The sequence below is a fragment of the Fusarium fujikuroi genome, chromosome FFUJ_chr09, assembly GCF_900079805.1.
Source record: "Fusarium fujikuroi IMI 58289 draft genome, chromosome FFUJ_chr09".
Classification (NCBI taxonomy): Eukaryota; Fungi; Ascomycota; class Sordariomycetes; order Hypocreales; family Nectriaceae; genus Fusarium; species Fusarium fujikuroi.
Window position 1 is genome coordinate 1,444,176 of NC_036630.1, and position 20,379 is coordinate 1,464,554.

A 20,379-nucleotide genomic window follows, 5' to 3' on the forward strand; every position below is an offset into this window, starting at 1 on the left:
TTCTTAAGTTCTTTGTGCTTCGATTAAAGCAATCCCACTGAGTTCCTTCGCCTTATGCGGGCGTGTCATGGGCGTTCTTGGCCACTCTGGATAAGCCCTGGCTCGAATGGTTTTGTAGGACACAGCTTTTGGATGAAGAATAATACTGATATTTTTTGAAGCATCATAAAATATGATTGAGAATGAAGCCAAATGGGAAGGAGGTAGACAAACTGTTAAGGAAGTTCAGACATCAAGAGGAGTCAAGCACACTTAACTAATAAGATACCTCTCAGGCTCCAAACCCGCTGAATAACTTAGGGATCGTTGCTTGATAGAAACGCTAGACCAGCAGGATGTCCAGCTCTTTCGGGGCAATGTCAGGCGGCGTTGAGAAAACCTTTTAATCCCGTGGGTGGACATGAAAGTACAAGATAATGGTATGCCAGCTTTAGTATCATGTCCTAGAATTGAGCGTACCTTAGTTGGTAGTTACCCTAAAGGACGCCATTTGAAACTCCAGAGAGCTCCACTACCTACCTACCTACCTACCTAAGTACTAACTAACCTCTGGTCTGGCGCCGAAATCGGGACCACTTCCCGTGGGTGGATGCAAGCATTGCAGGAGGCCTGAGGTGGGTACATCATGTCCTTTAACAACACTGTGCATGACTGTACAAACACTCCTATAGCTGCTTGGCCGCTGCAGTGGGCCCCAGAGGATGCGCTAGTATCCGTGAGTCCAACTCAGTCTGGGAAGGTAGGTACATCGATAGTCTATATAGGTAGTTTCCGCAAGTTACCACCTCCACCTCGATGTCAACACTGAGGTTGCTCAATGCCTTGCCTCATCATCGCTTCCCTAGGCCAACAAATCACGCTTCAAACAAGGACACTTCACAATGTCCTCGGCAAAACCTAGTGGCTCGTTATCAAAATAACGCTCCTGCGACCGTCGCGTTTATTTCGCAGCCTTCATTTCTCTTAACTTGCCTTCCATCCGCTTCCGACAACTTCGTGCCCAATAGTTTCCTCTTAGGCCATGGCCGACGAGTTCGTCCCCTCTGCGCCATCACCCCTCACCAGCCTCACAACCAATACAGGGCTCAGTTCTGCCAATGCATCTAGTCCGTGGTACAATCCTGCTGTCTGGACTGTCAATGTGACACGCTATGCGCCCATACTAGAGGACCTTGTCTGGGCCGGTCCACGATTCGTTAAGAAGCTTGGATCTTACATTTCTGTGCCCGAGCATCTCGAGACGACGACCGGCAATTCGAATTACATACCAGCAGTAGTTGGCGCGAACACCATACTTGCTGAAGCCGACCCGAATATCCAAAACAGAATGGAGCCCTTGTTAGGTACGGGGGGGTCTGAGACAGTGGCCACTGCTCCCATGGGACGAGTACCCGTTGACAGTGTCCGTAGCTTGGGCAGTGTCTTTGGATATGCCACCAGCAAGTGGGCTTTGTGTTGCATAGCTATGGCAGTCATACTCAACAGGACACACATATTCGCTGCCACTCGACGACGCCTACGCTTGCGATGGCCGACAAGACTCTTATTACGATTCGTTCCCATCATCCTATTGGTAGTACAGGCGCGCCAGTTACTTCAATCTATTCAGTGCCAGACCTCATCCGACTTTTCCGAGCTACGATGGGGTAATGCAAGCAAAAGCTCAGACTTGATGTTCTCACACCAAAACGCCTTTTTTAATTCTTTGAGTTCAATTTTACTCTTCTCGGCCTCCGATGAACAGTCCTGTATTGCCGTTCGGATGATACCTTCGGATGAATCTGGTTCTGCTCGTAATCTGACCGGCTCCTTGTCCATGCTATGGCCTTTGTTCGGAACATTTTGTCTTAGCCAGTTCCTTGAGACCGTTTCCTGTGCCGTGCAGGGACGTCCCGTCGCACCGGAGACAGGGATGACACTATTCGAACAATCTCTTGCGTTTGCAGAGGCCGATGCCGCTATCAGTAACCAGCTTGGTTGGAACCTTTTCACTAAAACAACTTCTGCTGATGCCCCAGCCTCAGGGCTTGGAAATGCTATAGCTCTGACTAGGTCAATGGTTATGAGAAGGGTCAACACCTCGCCCGAAGTCCTCCTCGTTGCCTTGCTATCTTCGATGACGCATATCACGAGCCATATCCTCGGCATCTTCAATCTGCAAGCTAGGTACCGACTTATCAGTACGGGATTCTGGGGTCTTTGCTTTATGGCTAGCATTGTATGGGCAGCCATCTCCTTTGACCTTGACAATCCATCCTCTCAGAGTCTACTCAGATTTCCAACTGTTTGCATCATAGGGTTTGTGCCACATGTCCTTGTTCTACTAGGTATCACTATATGCTTGTTCATATACGGGCTTGCTTTGCTCCTCTCAGCATTCTCTCCCCCTTCGACATCAGACATGGCTTCAATGACCATTCGTCAGCGTCTAATCCATGCCCATGAAAACATGCAGGCGAACGTATCGCTCTCTTCCATTCGCATCACTCGAGAAATGGACTTCTACACGGCTCTACTGCGAACTGGGTTCGGCGCTATCACTATGGCTAGTGAAGCCGTCTACCTAAATGAGGACAAAGGCATCAGTTTAAAACGACGCACTTGGCTGGAAGAGCAGCGGTTTAAGGAGGCCGAGGAATTGCAAAGAAAACTAATTGGTGGTGGCGGCGGCCTGCCCGACTCGCAATATGACCAGATCGGCGCAATCGGCCTAATTCCCGTGAAAGGGGGCCCGTCAGTTGCATCCAATGGGTACGCGCGCGAACGTGCTGCTCAGAAGATACCGAAAGGACGCAGTGAGCGCAACCTTCATGCGGGCATTGGCGCGTCTGAAAGGAGTTCTCGCTGGCTTATGGCACTGGAGTTTCTACTCAGTATCAACAAACTTCTTGCAAGAATTAGCGCCAAGTCTTTGTTATGGTGTCTTGCGACTCTACGGATCCGATATCAGCCGGCATGGCTTCTTTGGCTTGCCCAGCACCCAAAAAGCATGGACGGCCAGAGCAAAAGCTCTAGTCGTAAACAGCCACGACCAAGAGGACCATCTTCATATAATGATGGAAGCATACCGAAAGAGGAGACGGCAGACATCGAGGCCGAGTTCAGGCGTGTATGCATAGACCAAGACGAGGAGAGCCTAGACAGGGACCTATACAAATATTGGGTGAAAAATGGCTGGTGGGGATCTGCAGATTCCAGCGGCGACTTTGAACCTCACTCAGATGACGACTTCGACACTACAAGCGTCGTCTCTATGTCAACCACCGGCGATGGAGTGGATGATTACCAAGTATGGGAGTCAGAAGACGAGAATGACGACGGTCAACGAACACCTACTCAACGATCCCCTCAAATTAGTCGTGAGAGCACGCCTTTCCATGACACCCCTATGCAAATATCCGATCTAGCACGCCTTCTGCATCCCACAAGCCCTGAAGAGCGTGAGGAGGCCGTAACTTTGTCTGCTCACCTCCAAAGCGATGGGATCATGACACGCGCCAAATATCGGCGAATGGAGCAATTGCAACGCACTCGAGTCTTGGCCTCCCCGGGATCTGGCCTACTACAGCCCAAAGCTAACATCATGCAACCGGGGCGCAGCACCAAATTAGATCCTGACGAAGAGGAGCGTCTTTTGGAACAGCTTTTGCTATCACGGCGGCAAGCGTTTGCTGCGGCATGTTCCGAGACATCATGGGAAAACGGGGGATCAGGTTTTGGAAGCGATGGTCCGCAATGTGTGGTGTGTCAAAGTTCACCCAGGACCATCATTGTCTGGCCCTGTCGATGCCTGAGTCTATGCGATGACTGCCGCGTTTCTCTTGCTATGAATAACTTTGACAAATGCGTTTGTTGCCGCCGGGAGGTTATTAGCTTCAGCCGCGTTTTCGTCCCCTGAGCTCCTGCTAACTCACGATTAAGGGAATCGGTAATTTTTCTTTTCTTTTGCTGTGATTAAGTACTTACAGCCTTTGTTCTACTCATTTGCGTTGTTTCAATTTCGGGAGCTGATGGGCATGAATTCACAATGGTTAAGGACTTTCATCTTTTGACTCAAATCATCTTGTCAGGTTATGTTCGGCAAAGCATCTATTATATTCAAAGCTCTTACATTGCAGCCCATTCGATACTAAAGGTTCTCATCTGTTGGTCATCCCGTGATACATTCGCTAGTGGCTGTTCTGCCCCTATTAGATACGCCTTCTTCACAGCTGTTGCGAGGCGACCTCCTGCTACGATGTCCAATATGGGAATATCTTCTTCCCATTGATACTGGTTTGCCATGAAATGGGCGTGAAACCTCAAGGGATCGCCTGGATAAACACTATACTTGGCACCAAAGCGAAGGCCTGGAGTTGTATAGTGACCAGAAGTAAGTAGAAAGCCGCACAAAGGGCCTTGCGTGGGGTTAGTGGCCTGGTATGTCCGTTCAGCTTCTGAAGAAATCAGCGACCCACTGGACGTTGGGGTGACACCCAGGGGCTTAATGGCCGATTCCTGCTGATGTAAGGCGGGTTTAGTTTCACTAGTGGTGATGATGTCGTCGTCGGGATTGCTAGGAGGCACACGGCGGGATTTCCCACGCTTCAATGCTCCTTCAGCAACCCTCTTGGAATTCTTCTCAGCAATAACCTGTTGTGCTGTCTGCTTTCTTGTTCTAAGTGAGTCGAGGTATAATCTCCTCGCCTCGGCGTTGTGATTCTGGAGAACATGGTAGTGGGCAGCTACGTCGTCTACAAGATAAGCCACATTCTTATGCAATAACGCTTCAGCCTCCTCAGGCCGGAGCTCAATTGGAAGACCGAGAAAGATGTTCTGGGTCGGTTGCTGAGGCGCCGTTCCGACTAGAGTACCGTTGATATTCTCATTCCGACGCAAGAACGTAGCCGCTTCAGAATCGAAGATGAGATATCTTCCAGCGATCTTGGATATCCGAACAGGGACTGGGTCGAAAGAGGCCATAATATCTGTGGAAGCGTTGGGAGTTAGCGGGCGTGTCGTTGGGAGTATAGCGAGCATAATCAAGTGTGAAAAGGACAACATCATAAGTCGTCTTCGTAATTTTATTGTGTGTCGTCACAGAAAATCAGGGGATTGACAGATTAATAAGTGTATAATCATTGTGTCCGAGTCGTGTGGATGAATTGCGAGAGAAAAAGATTGATTTGGACGTACCTTTTGAGATTGATGATGCTGATCAGAAGAAAGAAAGAAGAGGAGAGAGGTCAAGAGCTTGAAGCTGCTTTTAGATGATAAAATTTTTAGGCGAGTGGGGTGGAGGGAGATAAGATAAGACTCCTGAGCATGAGACTCCAAGGCAGAATCATAAAACCAGGTCGATCGTTGAATTGCCTCCTCATCAGAAATCCAAAGTCTCCTTCTTGTGATCGTTGGGTTTGGAAGCTTTATTTGGTTCTTCCTCGTCTCCAATCGGTGGTAGACTAAAGGGTGTAATGACCAACCCACTGGAACTGCTCAGCTTGAAAGATAGGTTTTCCCTGTTCCAGGTGCCTTCCAGACCACCGCCCTTTTCGTGGAACACAGGTAAGCTATGGGCGCGTAGTAGCCCTTGACCCTTGTCTTCGTTTCCAGGCTCCCGCGCGACCTGAGCTTGGTGTTGCAGAGGGATCAACTCGAGAACTCCATCGGATAGTAACTCCACCCACCTCGTTAGTCCGGTAGATCGGGGGAACAAAGTGACTGGAATAGTCACAAATGCCGTAAGCTGGGTGGAGTACTGTCGGAGGAGTGCTCTCAAAGCATGGAGGAACTTGAGGACCTCTTTGGGTTGACTGGCAGCAGAATTATACAGTGTAGGCGAGAGGAGGCTGGGTACCACGATCCGATGAACTGTAGAATGTGACGAGTTCTTGATTTGAGAGGTTACATCGGCAATGAACTTGCGGAACGGGGTGTCTGTTGGAGATGCCATGGGACCTTCCACTGGGGTTGTGTGCAGCTGACCCTTGATGGCGCTGTTTTCAAGACGCTTGGTCAGGTCGAAGCCATGACAGAACGTGCTCGGTGTCTGTCCGGGAGTTGTTGGTGCTTGAGCATCTACAATAAGTCGCAGGTCAGCATAACGTCCTTGGAGGAAGCGCACAGAGCATACCTCTCACTGGCACGTTGCGCTGTCCGAGTGTCTCGTAGCGCCAAGCAATCTTCATCTTTTCATCTGATGATGAGGTTGGCTTGCTGCTCTTCTTAGAGCCATCAGGACTGCCGAGACCAGGAAGCTCTCTTCTCCAAGCATCACCAAACCCCAAGAGGTGAACTTGATGTCCTTGGGCAAGTCCTTCGGCGGCATAGTATCGTAACAGTACTCCTCCAAAGTCCGTGGTTCCTGTCTCTTCAACGAGCAACGAAGTTCCCATTGGCATTCCAGCATGACCTGACAAGAGCTGATCCAAAGACTGCGTGCCTGTAGAGGTAGTCAAGCGTCCATCTAACGGAGATGGTCTGGTTCCGGGTGCAAGAGACTTCTCTTGTCGAATGATGGGAGATGAAGACCCGGCAGCTCCAATGACGATATTGCGCTTGCGAAAAGACATTGTCAATGTCTTTCATGTGCGAGTTACTGAGTGATACTTTTTCTTTCTCCTCTTCTTAACAAATGGATAAACATCCAAGAAGTTAAATGTAAGTGCCTGCTGTACCCTAGTAGGTTAGTAGGTAGAGACGGGAGAGTGTGTGATACCAGAGGTAGGTAAGTATCCGTACCTGAGGTCGTAGGTGTTGTGTGTGCCCCACCTACGGGCAGTCTGAGGTACCCAAGTATCCACCAACTTTTTCCGAGCCGCATCCAAACATTTTCTCTTCTTTGATGCAAACTAACGACAAGGCGAAAATCATAACGATACGAAGTACTCACTCTTCCTCCCTCAATATATTCCATCCGTTCTTCTGCCTTCTTCTCGAGTGCCCAACATGGCGAGCGGCGACGCTACTCTGTTCGAAGAATCATTCACTGTGACTGAGTATGATCAGTCCAAGTATGACCGTGTCGCCCGCATTTCGTGCACTTCAAGCGACTCTCAGACTGTTATGACTCTAGATATCAACATCGAGCTCTTCCCCTGTGCTGTTTCAGACACCCTGCACGTAGTTCTGTCTACTACCCTCTCCCTGGACGGAAGCAAGGAGGACGAGAAGGGCTGGCGAGACGTTGGCAAAGGTGGTGATGCGCCAGCGACAGCCGCCGACCTTTATGACTACGTGTGCCATGGAAAGATCTATAAGTTCGAGGAGACATTCGATGGAAATACCATGTGCGTCTCTTACATGAAGCCCCCTTGTCACCGAGTCTGGAACACCCAAGTTTGCTGACTGAATCTAACGTACAGCAATGCCTACTGCTCTTTCGGCGGTCTTCTTATGTCGCTTCAAGGCCCTATCAAGAAACTGACCCCCCTCCGTGTCGACAACGTCTACCTACTCGTCAAGAAATGATCGGAAGCGCCTAAACTTGTCCATTTATCTAGACTATAGCTCTTCGCCATCACTATGGGCTTTTGTGTTACCACTAGCTCTAGGTCACATTAATGATACCCATGCGAAAACCGCCGTGTTGCCCCCAATGATTCTCAAAGTCGAAGACTCTATCTCGCCTCTGTGAGCCTGGTCTATCAGAATCACAATGAGCGCCAATTGCTTTGATGCGGACCTGGGAAAGGAATGTCGCGGTGCACTCTCCGCTTGATCTGCTCAATCTCGGGCTCGTTTCCGTCAGTAAGAATATCATGACGAATGAAAAAGTCGAGGGTCACGAGGGCACAGTTGGACTTGAATCGACCCTCGGCGAGATCCGTCTTGACTTGATTAACGTCACAGAGGTCAAATTTCTCCGCCTCACCATCTTTGGGTTGAGGGATTACATCGCTGGGAAGCTCGAGATCGTATAACCACTGGCACTCAGGATAAATGAAGCCGCCTTCGCCAACCTGTCCCTCGTCCGTGATGTAAATGTATGCGACATTGCCGACAAACTTGGCACCCTTGCGAACGATATCATCGGGAAGACTGGCTTCCTCGTCAGCCTCGCGAATGACGCATTCGAAGGGGTCCTCTCCTGTCATCAAACCACCTGCCACGGTATTATCAAGCATGCCGGGAAAGGTTGCCTTGTTCCAAGCGCGCGTAGGGACCCAGAGGCGAATGCCGTGAGGTGCAGTCTCGTCCTTGACATACGCAATCATGTGAACGCCGTAACGCACCGTACCAAGCAAGCCTATCGCGGCTCGTTCCATGCTGAACAATAGCTCGCCACTTCGTCCGTATACAGGCCAGAGTTCGTCGCGCCAGCGACGTAGAAGAGGGAATGTCCCATTCTTCCGCCAATAGTCGGCCAGGGTCGCCGCGCGACGAGTACGTTGTTCCTCTGTAGGTTCCTGAAAGAGCACAATAGTTTTCTTCTCGTCATCGCATTCCATCTCTCCCCTGACCTCTTCAGGAACCTGGTGTAGCTCTCTGGCCACACGGTCTAGGATGTACCCAATAGGGTATGTGCCTTTGCTATCTCTCCATACCAGAGTATAGAGCCCGGCATTCATTTTGGTGAAAGCATCGGGATCAGTCTCGGCATACGGGAACCTTGAGAGATGAGTTACACTTGTATGAGAATGGTAGGGATTTTGAACCGTACATGTCGACTTCGTCGATGAGATCGATGTTTGTTTTGGCCATCTTGAAGCAAGGAAGGACGGATGCTTGAATTATTGTGTTGATGGGATATCCTTGGTTCGTAGCTGATCTGATATCGTATATGATCAAATAAATAAATACTCGAGGTAGATGATGAAGTCAATGTTGACTAACCAAGGTCCCGACTGTTTGGCAGTGGAAGGTTGGTGCAGTTGCGGGCTTTTCCCAACGATGGCTTATATGCTTATGTGCGAGATGGGTAGAGCAAGTCCCTGCCCTCGAAATGTACTGTATGCTCTTCGGGGGTGATTAGATGGGAATGATATGGAGCTCCGGCTGGTGTCTGTCTGGACTTCTCGGTGAAGCTACATCAGGAAGTAGGATAAGGCAGGTACTAAGGTGGCTCTGCTTTTACCAGAGCAGCGACGAGATACTTGTGACATGTTGGTAGCCCCACGCTGCTCCGTGAGACCAAGTAAGCCCAGAACTTTGGCTCTACATAGTAGATACACTTCCAAGTGCTGCAGAAGATTGAAGGACACATTCCCCCGATAACCTTCAGTCTCGTATAGTACGGTATAGCCGACTTCCCAATGTTTCCGTCACCCAACCTACTATGGTACCTATGTTGAAACATCAAGGGCCAACTTGGCATGCAATCTCCTGTCCCCTACCCTAAACCTCCCCTGTAGGGAACGCTAGGGGCTTGGATACCATGTATGAGGTCACTGCTGAACAGATCCAATGCCAAAATTCCACTTGTTTCTAGATTATCCTCGAAACACCCACCAATCATTTCACACTAGACTACTCCGTTAGCAGCCAGCGAAACAACGAAAGCGAACTTATACAAAGAACTCACTACATACAGCCTTCCCCTCCCATCCCTGGTTAGAATCAAATATTCCTTTACCACATGATCGATCGATCGATCTTACGATTGACTATATCTTACTCATCTTGATATTAGTATCATCATGTCAAGCCCACTCTTTGGCATCGTCCCTGCGGGCCAACCACTCATCACAGAACCTTCTTCAACCCCCTCGCCAACCTCACTACTCTACGCTCTCCCCACCACAAAACACTTCTCACATATTGTTGTCTTTATACTACCAGGCATAAGTCTCCCGCCGAACACTGCAGCAGCAATCTACCTAGCAACTGCCGCCGATGTCGCGGCAGCAGCTCAGTCAGGCGGCACACCCAACTTTCGCTTCCTTGGAGGTATAGGTCCTGGAAAGGAGAGCGCCATGTTTAAGATTAGCGGTGGAGGAGAGGCCGGCGATTTGGTGATTGGTGTATCAGTGGAGCCAGAAGAGTCTGTTGGCCAGCGCTTACAAGAGCTCGCTGCCACTAAGTCTGGCAACCCATCAGGCGGCCAGCCCAGTACGGCTATACTCGCACAACGCATCATCCAGAACGCATTCAACTTTCTATCAAGTTTTAGCGGTACAGCAGGACCTGGTGGTGTTGAGGTTGTGCCGCTCAAAGCCTTTGAAAACTGGTGGCGCAAGTTTGAATCGAGAGTTCGGGCAGATCCTAGTTTCCTGGAGAAGCAATCAGATTAGTGTTGGCTCATAAGCCTCTGGAAATGCCCGATCGAAGCTTCAAGGTGTATAACATTCGGGCAGGGAATATATTCAACGGCTAAAAGGCGAATCTGGCTGGTATGGTATCAGGGGGGGGGGGGGGGGGGGGGAGGTCATAGCAATAAACCAACAGACAAGAGCCCCTCCTTTGAGTAACTGGCAAAATTAATTAATTGAATACCAAGTCGCACAACTGAGCGTACGCCCCTAACGAGAAACAACATCGCTGTGAAACACTCCCAGAAGCTCCAAACCAATATCGTAACTGTGTGATATCCAAGAGAAACTCCAATTTCGTCGCCGAACTCCAACAGACTAATAACTGTCACGACTCTGTTTTATGGTATATGCGCTCTTTTGAACGCCATATCTTTAAATGCTCCCCCAGTTCCAACAAACTCGCTAACGCCATTATGCTGCCCCCGGAAAAAAAAAATACCAGATGAATATAAACTTCGCATTAATGTGTTCCCATGAATCATATCGAATCGCTCAATCTTCCCGTACAGGCGACATGAATGGACTCTTCGCACGAGTTGGGCTACCGTTGCGGCTCTTTCGGCCAGCACTCAACAGTGAGGGCGAGAGCCGTTCTCGACTTTCAGTCCGCACTACAAGTCCGGCACGATCCATTGCTGACGGAGGGCGGGTGAGTTCGTCCGCACGGCCTGCAGAGATACTAGGTGTCGCTAGACCCGATGCTCGTCCCTTTCGCGAACCATTACTACTGCTATCCGAATGGTCGTGTTCATCCGAATCGACATCGCCCAATTCGAAATCAGAGAAGTCACCCTCCTCCATTACTCTCTCATAAGATGGCCCTAAGTTTCGTCCGAAGAGTTTTTGGACAAGAGAGGAGCCTCGGCCTGGTTTCCCTGATCGCTTTCGCCGGCTAAGCATGCTGAATATCTTTCTTCTTCGCTCAGGCTTGCGGAGCATATAGGCGACCAACAGAATTATCAGAACAAATGCGACGAGCCCACCGGTTGACTTTCCAGGCTTTTTCAGAAGATCTTCCAGGTCATCATCATCGTCGTCGTTATCTATGTGGGGAGCGATAGGTGAAGAGCCAGCGTGCTCAAAGTCCTTCGCTATCCCCTTGTCCACATTGCTTCCAAAGCCAACAGGCAGCTCGGAACCGGAAGGAGGAACTTGTCCGGCAGCGTATAGGACCATTTTGCCCAAAGTCCAGCTTAACTCGATGCCATCGATTGTGTCCACCGGCCTGAAAGGGTCGTTAAATGACTTCTCACCATCGTCCTTAATAGTGTCGTTGGCTGCACTACCTTCGAGACCAACACGAGGGATGCCAATTCCGTCATAGAGCATATTAATCAGCCACGATGCCTTGAAACAAGCTAAACGGGCCTCGGCTGCCTTCTTTTCCGGTGATTTCTTGCGTTTGTCAAGATCTCCCTCAATGTCTGACCAATCGCGACTGCAGAATTCCATGACATTGTTTTGATATGTCGCCAGATCGTAAGCCTTGTGTTTTTCGCCAAAGACACCATGAGTTGTATGCCAATATTCAGAAACACCAACGAAGTGATTGATATCGAAGTCGATACCGGGTACGTGCTGGCCGTTGACAAGGCAGGGCTGGTCTTCGCAGGGCTTGTCTTTGCCCAGTAGAGGATAGGTTATCGTCAAACATTCGTCGAACTTTCCTGTGCCAACCAAAACTGTCTTATCCGACTTTGACTCAACAAGTTCACCGTCTAGGGTAGTTCGCAAGCCATTAGGCATGCAGGGATCAGGCAGCTCGTGGGTAGAGTCAGTATTGAAGTGTTCTTGTAGACGTTCGATATAACGGCTGCGGGCTTGATTGGCACCGAACCCGAGCCAGGTTGCAGTGAAGACTTTGTATTCGGATGGTGATCCGTCGAGTGTTCGCATGCGCACAATCTTCAGATCATCTGCGTGCTTTGCGGATTCAGTTGCATTTGGAGCAAAGGCAATCTGAGCAGATGCGCCACCCATATCGAGGAAGCCGTAGGTGTGATGATTCTTGCCATGGTCGTGCTCCTCAGGGTGATCGAAACCGCCCAGCAAATAATTCGCCGCTATCCAGCCGTACAGACCCTCGGTTTCACCAGAGATAACCTGAATATGGGCATCACAATTCGGAAGAATGAAATTCGTATTCGACTGCAAGTAGGTGCACATTGATTTGAGGAGTGCCGACTGCTGAGGCTTTGGTAGCAATCGCATGCCTGCCGTTGCCATGAGGTAAACGGGGGTCTCGGAAATCTTGCTGTCGGGGACTTCGTCGAGAGCGATATCGATCAGTTGCTGCAGATGATCGGGACCGATTTGCGCAGGCTTCTCTGCAAAACTCGAAACGCCAGGATGGATCTTCTTGTTTTCCTTGAGCTTGATCTTTGGGAGAGACCTGAGCTCGGCAGCCGACGCATCCTTGGTCGCTTTGGCGTGATTCTTCCACTTGTAGATGTATACTCGAGTTCCTGAGGAACCAGCGTCAAGAATGACGCCATATTGTGCTGTGTGGGACACAACTGTCAGTCGAAAGTTTACCAGCAAGAAGGCGAATACCGACATGATTTACCCATTAGGGTAGAAGATTGGGGTTGTTTAGTTCTGACAGGAACAACAGCGACGATAAGGACGGAGGAAATTAGATATGAGTTGGCGTAACTTATTTCGTCGTCACGAATGGTTTTCTTGGCAAGTATACCGCAATCGGTGTTGGACGAGCTGTTTCAACCGTTATGAGACGGTTTGTGACGTCGCGACACGGGGTGGATCCCCAATTGAGCGAAGTTGATGATATTTCGACTTTGACGATAGCGAGAGCGTCGAGAAGATGTAACGAGATAAAACTAGAGGCCGCCCCCGAAAAGATATCGCTGAATAGGTCTAGCAGGTGAAGCGAGCGTCGAGCATCATCCGGATGCGTTGATAAGCGAGTGGAAATTGGAGGTACAAAGTTGCAAACAAGAGTCGTAGAGCAAGATATCAACAATGACTGGGACGAAGAAGTGATCAACGCCAAAGAGGGCTAGCAAGGATGAAGTTTGACAAGGATTCGACGAAAACACGAGACTGGAAGTGGATTTGGTGTCGAATTGGTTGGACTAAGTTAATGCGTACGGCGCAGTGCAGTTGGACAGCTGGTGATTCAAGATAAGGAAGGCTGTTGATAAGGGGGGGAAAAGGGACGAAAACAGGACCACAGGGCGCATTGCTCCGATTCCGTTGGCTCGCTCGCTGGAATGGATTGTACGATGGCGTCAGCAGTGCATACCTCACTTTGAGGTACGGTACCTTACGCGGCCATGCCATCTTCAAACTTTACATCACGTGAAAATCTAAGAATAGAATACCTTAGGTACCTAGTTATCCGTATGAGGTGAGGCTCGACACGAACATTGTCACATTTTAATCGATCACACTCACTTGCAGTCACAGTCAGTCTCGTTCGATGGATCGAATGGCATCCCTTGACCATAATTTAGCTTCGAAGAAATATTCATTTACTCCAGTGTATCTTCTGTCCCATTCGTTGATTGCAATCTGCATCCTCTCTTGCCCATGACGCATGTAAGACGCCCCTATCTGTCCCAGACAACCATCTGTTAGAGACGAGAAAACATAGTAGAATCAAGAAAACAGAAGCCAAGATATGAATGACCCGGGGTAATAAACATACCAAAAAGACTCCACAAAATATCCTAATCTACCTCGATATCAAGAACGATCCATTTCAGCGTAGCCTAGCCAGTTAAATGTCGCTATCCTCCAGCCTTTACCACCTCAGAGGTCTTGGTCTGCAATCCCATATACGTGTTGTACTGCTCACGAAGTCCCGGGTACTTTCTCTCATACCACTGAACGCGGGCTTGCAGCCATAGCATGGTCGTTTGAAGTCCCTTTAATACCTGTAGCAGGGGAACAGGGTCTTGTAGAATTGGGCTCCAATACTCCCATTTATGTGTCTGGCAGTACAGCTGGAAGGCAAACTCTTTCGCCACGAGGATTTGGCGCTCTAGCTCTATCCTGACTTCCCTTAGCTGTTCGCAATCTCTCCGGATCGTCTGTTTGCGTGTCTCGAGAAGAACTTCAATATCATCATCTTGTACGACAAGTCTTGGACCTATTCGGGGTTGAGGAATACAAGGTTCATCCGATAGTATCTTTAGATCCCGCTCATATTCAACGTTTCCGTTTCTCTGTGCACGAGGCATGTCTTTGTGTTGGTGAGCAGAGCCCTTCGCATGAAAGAGTACAGGATCAGAAACAATAATGAATTTGCCGCTCTTCCCGTGTGGATGAGGGTCATCAGTGGCAGGAAGTGGACGAGAGCCAGGGGTTTCATACTGCTGCTGCTGCTGCGCTGCCTGACTTGGCTCAAGTCTCGCCTGGGAATATGCATCTGTGTTATCACCTGGTAGCTCCGCTAGTCCAGGGAGAAGCCGTTGCAGTTCCATGGCGGGGCGTGATATGGTGTTCGGAGGCGACACCGTACCTTGGATTTTGGCTTGTTCAGCGAGATACTGTGCTCGTAGATTCTGAGCCTTACAACCAGCTCTTCTCAGCTTGTGCCATTCCCTGGTTTTTTCCCTGATGCGCGCGAATATTTGCACAGGTTTACCGCCGTCTCCTGAGTCTGATGGCTCAGATGGCGGCAAACCCAGTGCCGACTGGGTATGCCATTTAATTTTAGCGATGAAGCTTTCTTGCATGTTTGATCACCTGTTGTATATGATGTTCGAAATAAGTGCTGCTATCCCTACGGAAAAGAGGAGATCGAGTCTAGATTGCTGTGGAAGCTGCTTTTAATGTCTATGATTCAGCCACCACATACAAGAAAATGCATATATGATTTCTCAACAGTCACTGTGTTCCCATCAAAGCCATCAATTGAATAGATTATCTATCAGTGTGAACAAAGCGCCAACTCAGAACGCTGTTGAATACATGAACAGCAAAACCACTATTGAATTTCCCCTCCTTTGTTCTGGGGCATCAAACACTACCGCTAATGCCGACCTTGAGAACAAAGCGACAGAAGATATCGCAATAAGCTTGATGCACTGAAGGCTGTCACTTTCTTACTGTCCTGTCCAGTTCATAGATGCCTTGAGGGCATATCCAATGCTGGTGGGTTATTCGCTTGGCTGACTTTTATGCCGGGTGTTAGTCCAACACCTGCCAGGCTACCCCGATGATGACTGAAGCCTGGAGCGAACATGTTTGTAGACTGTCTTGTACCACAAAAACTAGGAATTGGGGTTCCCGCGAGAGTTGGCAATGTCGCCGTTTGGTGTACGGATGTTGTGTTGATGCCAGATCGGCGGAGACCACCAACAGGGGCCTCTGATGTATCGCCTGTCATATGTCAGCAAGTAATGTATGCTGGTGAAATGAATGCTCACGATGAGATGGCCCTCCTAGTCGTGGCCAATGGTTTCCTTCTCTTGTCATCCTTGTATAGTTTCGTGAGAGGCCGGTGTTCATTCCTGAGATATCAATGCGATGACTCTGGCTAAAGGCTGGCGGAGGGATGTTTTCAGCATGGCTTTGTGTAGGTAAGTTAATTTCATAGTCTGAGTCCATCTGTGTTGTTTGGAAGGTTGAGTCAACAGCATCCGATGCTGCCCTCTGAATCTGACCAAGCTCGGCTTTTCTCTTGACTTTGTCGTAGAGTTCTTGTAACTGCAGGACCTTGCGACTTTTGTCTTTGTAAGCTCGGGAGATTTCGTCATTCTTGCGTCGCAGAGCATCCTGTTCTGCTGCTAGACCTGCTCTGTGTCAGCTGAATAGGTGCGAATCTGGGAGAAGTAGAGCACTAACTTGACAACTTGTGGTGAAGACCCTCGATCTCCGAATTAGCGTCGTTTACGGTCTTCTCGAGGCGGACGCTGAGATTTGAGTACTTGTCGGTCAGGGTTTTGTATAAATACTGTTGGTAATAGGTGTCTTGGGTGGTCTGGTAAGCCCAGAAGCTGAGAGCCCGACCGGCACATTCCATGATAACGTTGGGGCTAAGTCCGCTTAGAACACTGGTCTTGTAGTCTTCACTTGGATTCAGGTTCGTAATCACGGCGTCGTCGGGATTGGTTAGTTGCGAATGGCAGGCAGGGCATGTGTTACGGCGATCAGCTTCCTGTCCGTTGACACCGAGTCTCTGGGCGCATTCCATGCAGAAGATATGGCTATTAATCTTGATGTCAGAGGATCGCTGGCTTCTGAAAGTCATATGCTTACCTGCATGTCGTCACAAGTGCACGTTCGCTCAGCTCTCTTCGACATTTGAGGTTATTGCATGTAAGTGCGTGCTCCATGTCTGCTCTTCTGTGATTCTGCGCCCGCGTTGCGCAAAAGATTCGTGCCCAAGGACGATTGCTTTCTGATGGAAGGGGATGGGTTGCGGTTCATCTTGAGGATAGGAACGGCATGGTTGATACCAACAAACGTGGGAAGGAAGAGCACCACGATGATGCCTTCCAGATGTGGAACTTGAACCTTGCTTAAGGTACTACCTCACCTAATGGAAGGGATAGTACCTAGGTACCTGGTAGGTACACTTCAAATCCCCTTGACAATGGATTAGAGAGAAACTGACACAAAGACAGTACCTAGGTAGGTTCGTAGGCACCTAAGCCAAGGGACCTTAGGTATCTAAGTGCTAAGGGAAGGTACTCAAACATCAAGAGATATGTATGTGTTTGTAAATAGATACTACCTAAGGGGGGGCAAAGTAAAGTACCTAGGTAGTCATACTGTAGATAGTAGATACCTAAAGTGAAGCGAAGCAACGTAAAGCAAGTAAAGGGTCGTGACCTCGTTCCATTGTCGTAAGCTGTGATCCGGCCAAGGAGACGACCTGCGCCCCCGGGGGTGCATGATGCCCCAATACCCACTCAGAGTCGGGAATCGCATGTAAAAATCATCGAGAAAGTTTACATCTTCGTCATCTCATTTCAAGTGAGCCGTAGATTCCACGCTCATCCTCATACATCGAGTGTTGCATCGGAGTGACCAAGTCATGGCCATATGACTGACCCTCCATCATAGATGGCACAGGCACCGAGCTCCATTGCCGTGAGCTATAGTCCCACCAGGTTTGTTGTGTGAGATAGCCGGATCCATCATTGGTTTCAAGCTGTTCGGTGGGTATCTCAAATTCAAGCTCTCCGATGAGCGAGTCGAGGTCAGCCTCGAGAGAAGACTGAAGTTCCAGGAGGGAGTCTGATGGTACCAGAGATGTGTCTGGCTTGGGAAATGATGACTCGAGAGGTGGTGATGGAAGAGGATCTCCAAGTGGACATTGTGATTGAGCCAGGAGGTTGATTAGTTCCTGTTTGTCCATGGTCCGCAGGGCAGAAACGTCATGGTTTGGGTAAAGGCGCCGAAGCACTGACCGACACTCCTCGAGAGATTGTGCCAAGCTATCCAGAGCCCTGGAGGACGGTTAGCCCAAGTGGTATTCAGTTTTTGACATGTCACTTACTTTCTGGATGGAATCATTCGCTGGCGATGTTTATCGTAAGAGCAGCTCTTTGGAGCTCGGCTGGTGATGCATTGGCCGCATGGCAGTTTGCCATCGCAGCGGATCTTTCTTCGTTTACACTCGGTACAGGCATGAGGAGTCGTTATGCGCCGTGTGCCGGCGACTCTGGGTCTTGCACTGCCAGAAGCAGGGGGCTGCTTTTTGGGAATGATGCCCTGGACTTTGATACTGTTAGGACATGAAGACGACAATGATGATGGATAGAGGTTAACTTACAGGTGTGAAAGGAGCCACCTGCGGCAACCTTTGTACTTGAAGGAGACATGTTAACAAGGAGTTGACAGCGCTAGTCAGGAAGATAATCCTATTGTACAAGCCACGAAGAGAAAGGGCCCCCAAACTTTGATCTGTGTAAGGCTGGACACCACACTTATTAAGTAGTGCTGTTAGTGAAGCAGGTCTGCCAAGGACTTTAGAGTAGCGGCGACGATGTTACGGTCGAGCCGGCGCCACCCCTAGCAGATAATGCGGAGAAGGACGCTGCTAGACGTACGGGAATGGATCGTGGGGAACAGGAGAGCAGGGTCCTCATTCGTGGGATGATGCAAGTCCTTGAAATGGACGCATGAAGAGGGACGATCCAGAGCGTATGGGGTAGCGTAGCATAACACGACACGACACGACACGACACAACGCAGCACTACGCAGCAGACGACAGCTTTTGCCCGGAGAGATGAGAGGGGGGCGGCTATGACATTTGACTATGCCCAAGTAATGGGACGTGAAATTAAAAGCAGGTTAAACTCAGGGTCCTGTTTGTTGACGATTGTCTTCGGACATGGCGACCCATTTGGAAATGCCTGCAGAGGAGATTTGCTCAGAGTAGGACGAGACAGGACGTGATCTGCTGGGCCGCCTCCACGACAGATCAGTTTCTGCGCGTCATTTCGTGTATTGTACCCGAGGTTAATTAGACGCTTCTGCATTGCATCAAGACTGGTGAAAGACAGCACCGGCAATATCTGTATCCGTACGAATACACGAATACCCTCAGGGCATCATACCAACAATTGCAATAAGGTAGGGCAGGGCAAGCAAGGCATGGTAATGTGAGGTGACGATTCAGGAGTATCTGCAGTTCCAGAGTCGAGTCCAGCCCAGCCGAGCCCAACGCTATCCCCTCACCATTGCAAGCCAATCCAACCCAACCCAGCCCTTAATGACGGGCATATTGGCTTGGGCGGCCCGAAGCATTCACGGCAGTCGACTGATGGCTGCAACGGAGGAGGAGTGCTACTAGCACCAGCACCAGCACAAGCAGAGTCCAAGCTTGTACAGAGTAGTTGAGCAAGATCTCCAAGAGGCCTCGGCGTTGCGGTAGGACCCTTATTCCCGAAGAGTAACAGTAGCATCGCCTCGCATCCATCACACGTCGCTCCCTCGTCATGCTTCTTCGACATTGGCGGCCCTTGAAAGCCCCAAGTCCAAGTCCAAATCCAAGCCGATGGATGGATGGATGGAGAAGTGACGGGGATGGGATGACTGTGGTGGCTTAATGCGACAGGCAACAGGGCAGTAAAAGGCCACGAGATGAAGGGGCCAGATGCATGCATCCAAGTGTGCATGTAGTTCGAGCCGCCGATTGCTGCCCTATCACGTTTATCCATGCCCTGGCCCCCTGGTCGATTTGCATTTATCCAGGAACCACATCTCAAGCTTCCTATTTCGGACTTAGCAATTTTATGGTTAAGTTGACAAGTTACGGGGAATTTCTGGGGAAAAGACTCAATCGATGAACCAACATTCACTGAATGATCTGCTTTGACTGTACAATTGAGGCGTACGTACCTACGTGTTGGGTTGACAAGCGAGATCGTGTACTACACAGAGTGGATTGCATGTTGGTTCGTATATGTAAGAGATCGATCTACCTGTATCTATCTGCCAGATCGGCCGTCAATCTCAACACAACACTACACAACACAGCAAAACAAAAAATAGAAAAATAAATAAAATCATACCAAATAATGATAAAATCAAATGTAATTCCGCTCTTCGTGACTAATTTTCCGTCAAGCGCTATATCATGCAGGTATTCATCCGATGTTACCACTCACCTCCCCATTGACCTTAGTCTTGCCTTAGTAATTAACCACATCACACATCACCTTGCTTTTACCAACTGGAACAAAAGCGCGCACTTCACGCACGCACGCATACAAGCACACAAGCACACACGCAGGCACAAGCAAATCAAATCTAATCAAACCAAGCAAGGCAAGCGATTCGTTCACATGGACAACCTCCGAGGATGGGACACCAACTTCCCCAAGGCACCGAGTACAGAACGCACGCACTCTTGTCAAAATTGAGCCTCGCATCGCGCGTGTGATCATTAATCGACCCATCGGAGACTTCTTTCATACCACTCACAGAACTCTGGTTAATACTCACTCTACCAAGGGTCTGGGATCCTCGGCCCGTTTCTCTGAATCCCCTCCAGCTCCACGACTTCTACCCCGGGTTTTCCCCTCCAAGCCCTCCAACTGTTTCGGACCCTGGTTACCTTTCAGGGAAGGTGACCGTGATCCGGCTGGATAATAGTCCTGATACCGAACTCCGTGTCCACTGCTCGTCACGCTCCACGAGACTCTCGGAGACTCCCTCAATCCC

General features: G+C 49.5%; 10 protein-coding genes; 3 read left to right on the forward strand and 7 right to left on the reverse strand.

Annotated features, from left to right (window-relative positions):
• Window positions 1-1,021: 1,021 nt before the first annotated feature.
• On the forward strand, window positions 1,022-3,898 carry FFUJ_09734 (putative ASI3-like E3 ubiquitin ligase family protein; the record flags this gene model as incomplete). Its single annotated transcript, XM_023568331.1, has 1 exon — window positions 1,022-3,898. The coding sequence occupies one exon, from the start codon at window positions 1,022-1,024 to the stop codon at window positions 3,896-3,898; it is 2,877 nt and encodes a 958-aa protein (XP_023435545.1).
• Window positions 3,899-4,107: 209 nt separating this feature from the next.
• On the reverse strand, window positions 4,108-4,962 carry FFUJ_09733 (related to tRNA splicing endonuclease gamma subunit; the record flags this gene model as incomplete). The annotated part of the gene is made up of 1 exon (XM_023568332.1): window positions 4,108-4,962. The coding sequence occupies one exon, from the start codon at window positions 4,960-4,962 to the stop codon at window positions 4,108-4,110; it is 855 nt and encodes a 284-aa protein (XP_023435546.1).
• Window positions 4,963-5,359: 397 nt separating this feature from the next.
• FFUJ_09732 (related to DNA-directed RNA polymerase II elongator protein subunit) lies at window positions 5,360-6,551 on the reverse strand (the record flags this gene model as incomplete). XM_023568333.1 has 2 exons in its annotated part: window positions 5,360-6,057; window positions 6,113-6,551. 2 exons carry the CDS (start codon window positions 6,549-6,551, stop codon window positions 5,360-5,362), a joined length of 1,137 nt encoding a protein of 378 aa, XP_023435547.1.
• A 376-nt stretch (window positions 6,552-6,927) lies between these two features.
• Window positions 6,928-7,449, forward strand: FFUJ_09731 (related to DNA-directed RNA polymerase chain RPB8; the record flags this gene model as incomplete). XM_023568334.1 has 2 exons in its annotated part: window positions 6,928-7,268; window positions 7,344-7,449. The coding sequence occupies 2 exons, from the start codon at window positions 6,928-6,930 to the stop codon at window positions 7,447-7,449; spliced, it is 447 nt and encodes a 148-aa protein (XP_023435548.1).
• Window positions 7,450-7,631: 182 nt separating this feature from the next.
• Window positions 7,632-8,682, reverse strand: FFUJ_09730 (related to thiamin pyrophosphokinase; the record flags this gene model as incomplete). XM_023568335.1 has 2 exons in its annotated part: window positions 7,632-8,589; window positions 8,642-8,682. 2 exons carry the CDS (start codon window positions 8,680-8,682, stop codon window positions 7,632-7,634), a joined length of 999 nt encoding a protein of 332 aa, XP_023435549.1.
• Window positions 8,683-9,617: 935 nt separating this feature from the next.
• FFUJ_09729 (uncharacterized protein) lies at window positions 9,618-10,211 on the forward strand (the record flags this gene model as incomplete). The annotated part of the gene is made up of 1 exon (XM_023568336.1): window positions 9,618-10,211. The coding sequence occupies one exon, from the start codon at window positions 9,618-9,620 to the stop codon at window positions 10,209-10,211; it is 594 nt and encodes a 197-aa protein (XP_023435550.1).
• Window positions 10,212-10,724: 513 nt separating this feature from the next.
• Window positions 10,725-12,791, reverse strand: FFUJ_09728 (related to apyrase (NDPase/NTPase); the record flags this gene model as incomplete). Its single annotated transcript, XM_023568337.1, has 1 exon — window positions 10,725-12,791. The coding sequence occupies one exon, from the start codon at window positions 12,789-12,791 to the stop codon at window positions 10,725-10,727; it is 2,067 nt and encodes a 688-aa protein (XP_023435551.1).
• A 1,193-nt stretch (window positions 12,792-13,984) lies between these two features.
• FFUJ_09727 (uncharacterized protein) lies at window positions 13,985-14,935 on the reverse strand (the record flags this gene model as incomplete). The annotated part of the gene is made up of 1 exon (XM_023568338.1): window positions 13,985-14,935. One exon carries the CDS (start codon window positions 14,933-14,935, stop codon window positions 13,985-13,987), a length of 951 nt encoding a protein of 316 aa, XP_023435552.1.
• Window positions 14,936-15,321: 386 nt separating this feature from the next.
• Window positions 15,322-16,466, reverse strand: FFUJ_09726 (probable lactose regulatory protein; the record flags this gene model as incomplete). XM_023568339.1 has 4 exons in its annotated part: window positions 15,322-15,581; window positions 15,629-15,994; window positions 16,047-16,380; window positions 16,461-16,466. 4 exons carry the CDS (start codon window positions 16,464-16,466, stop codon window positions 15,322-15,324), a joined length of 966 nt encoding a protein of 321 aa, XP_023436224.1.
• A 700-nt stretch (window positions 16,467-17,166) lies between these two features.
• On the reverse strand, window positions 17,167-18,031 carry FFUJ_09725 (probable lactose regulatory protein; the record flags this gene model as incomplete). XM_023568340.1 has 3 exons in its annotated part: window positions 17,167-17,656; window positions 17,707-17,926; window positions 17,983-18,031. 3 exons carry the CDS (start codon window positions 18,029-18,031, stop codon window positions 17,167-17,169), a joined length of 759 nt encoding a protein of 252 aa, XP_023435553.1.
• Window positions 18,032-20,379: the final 2,348 nt, after the last annotated feature.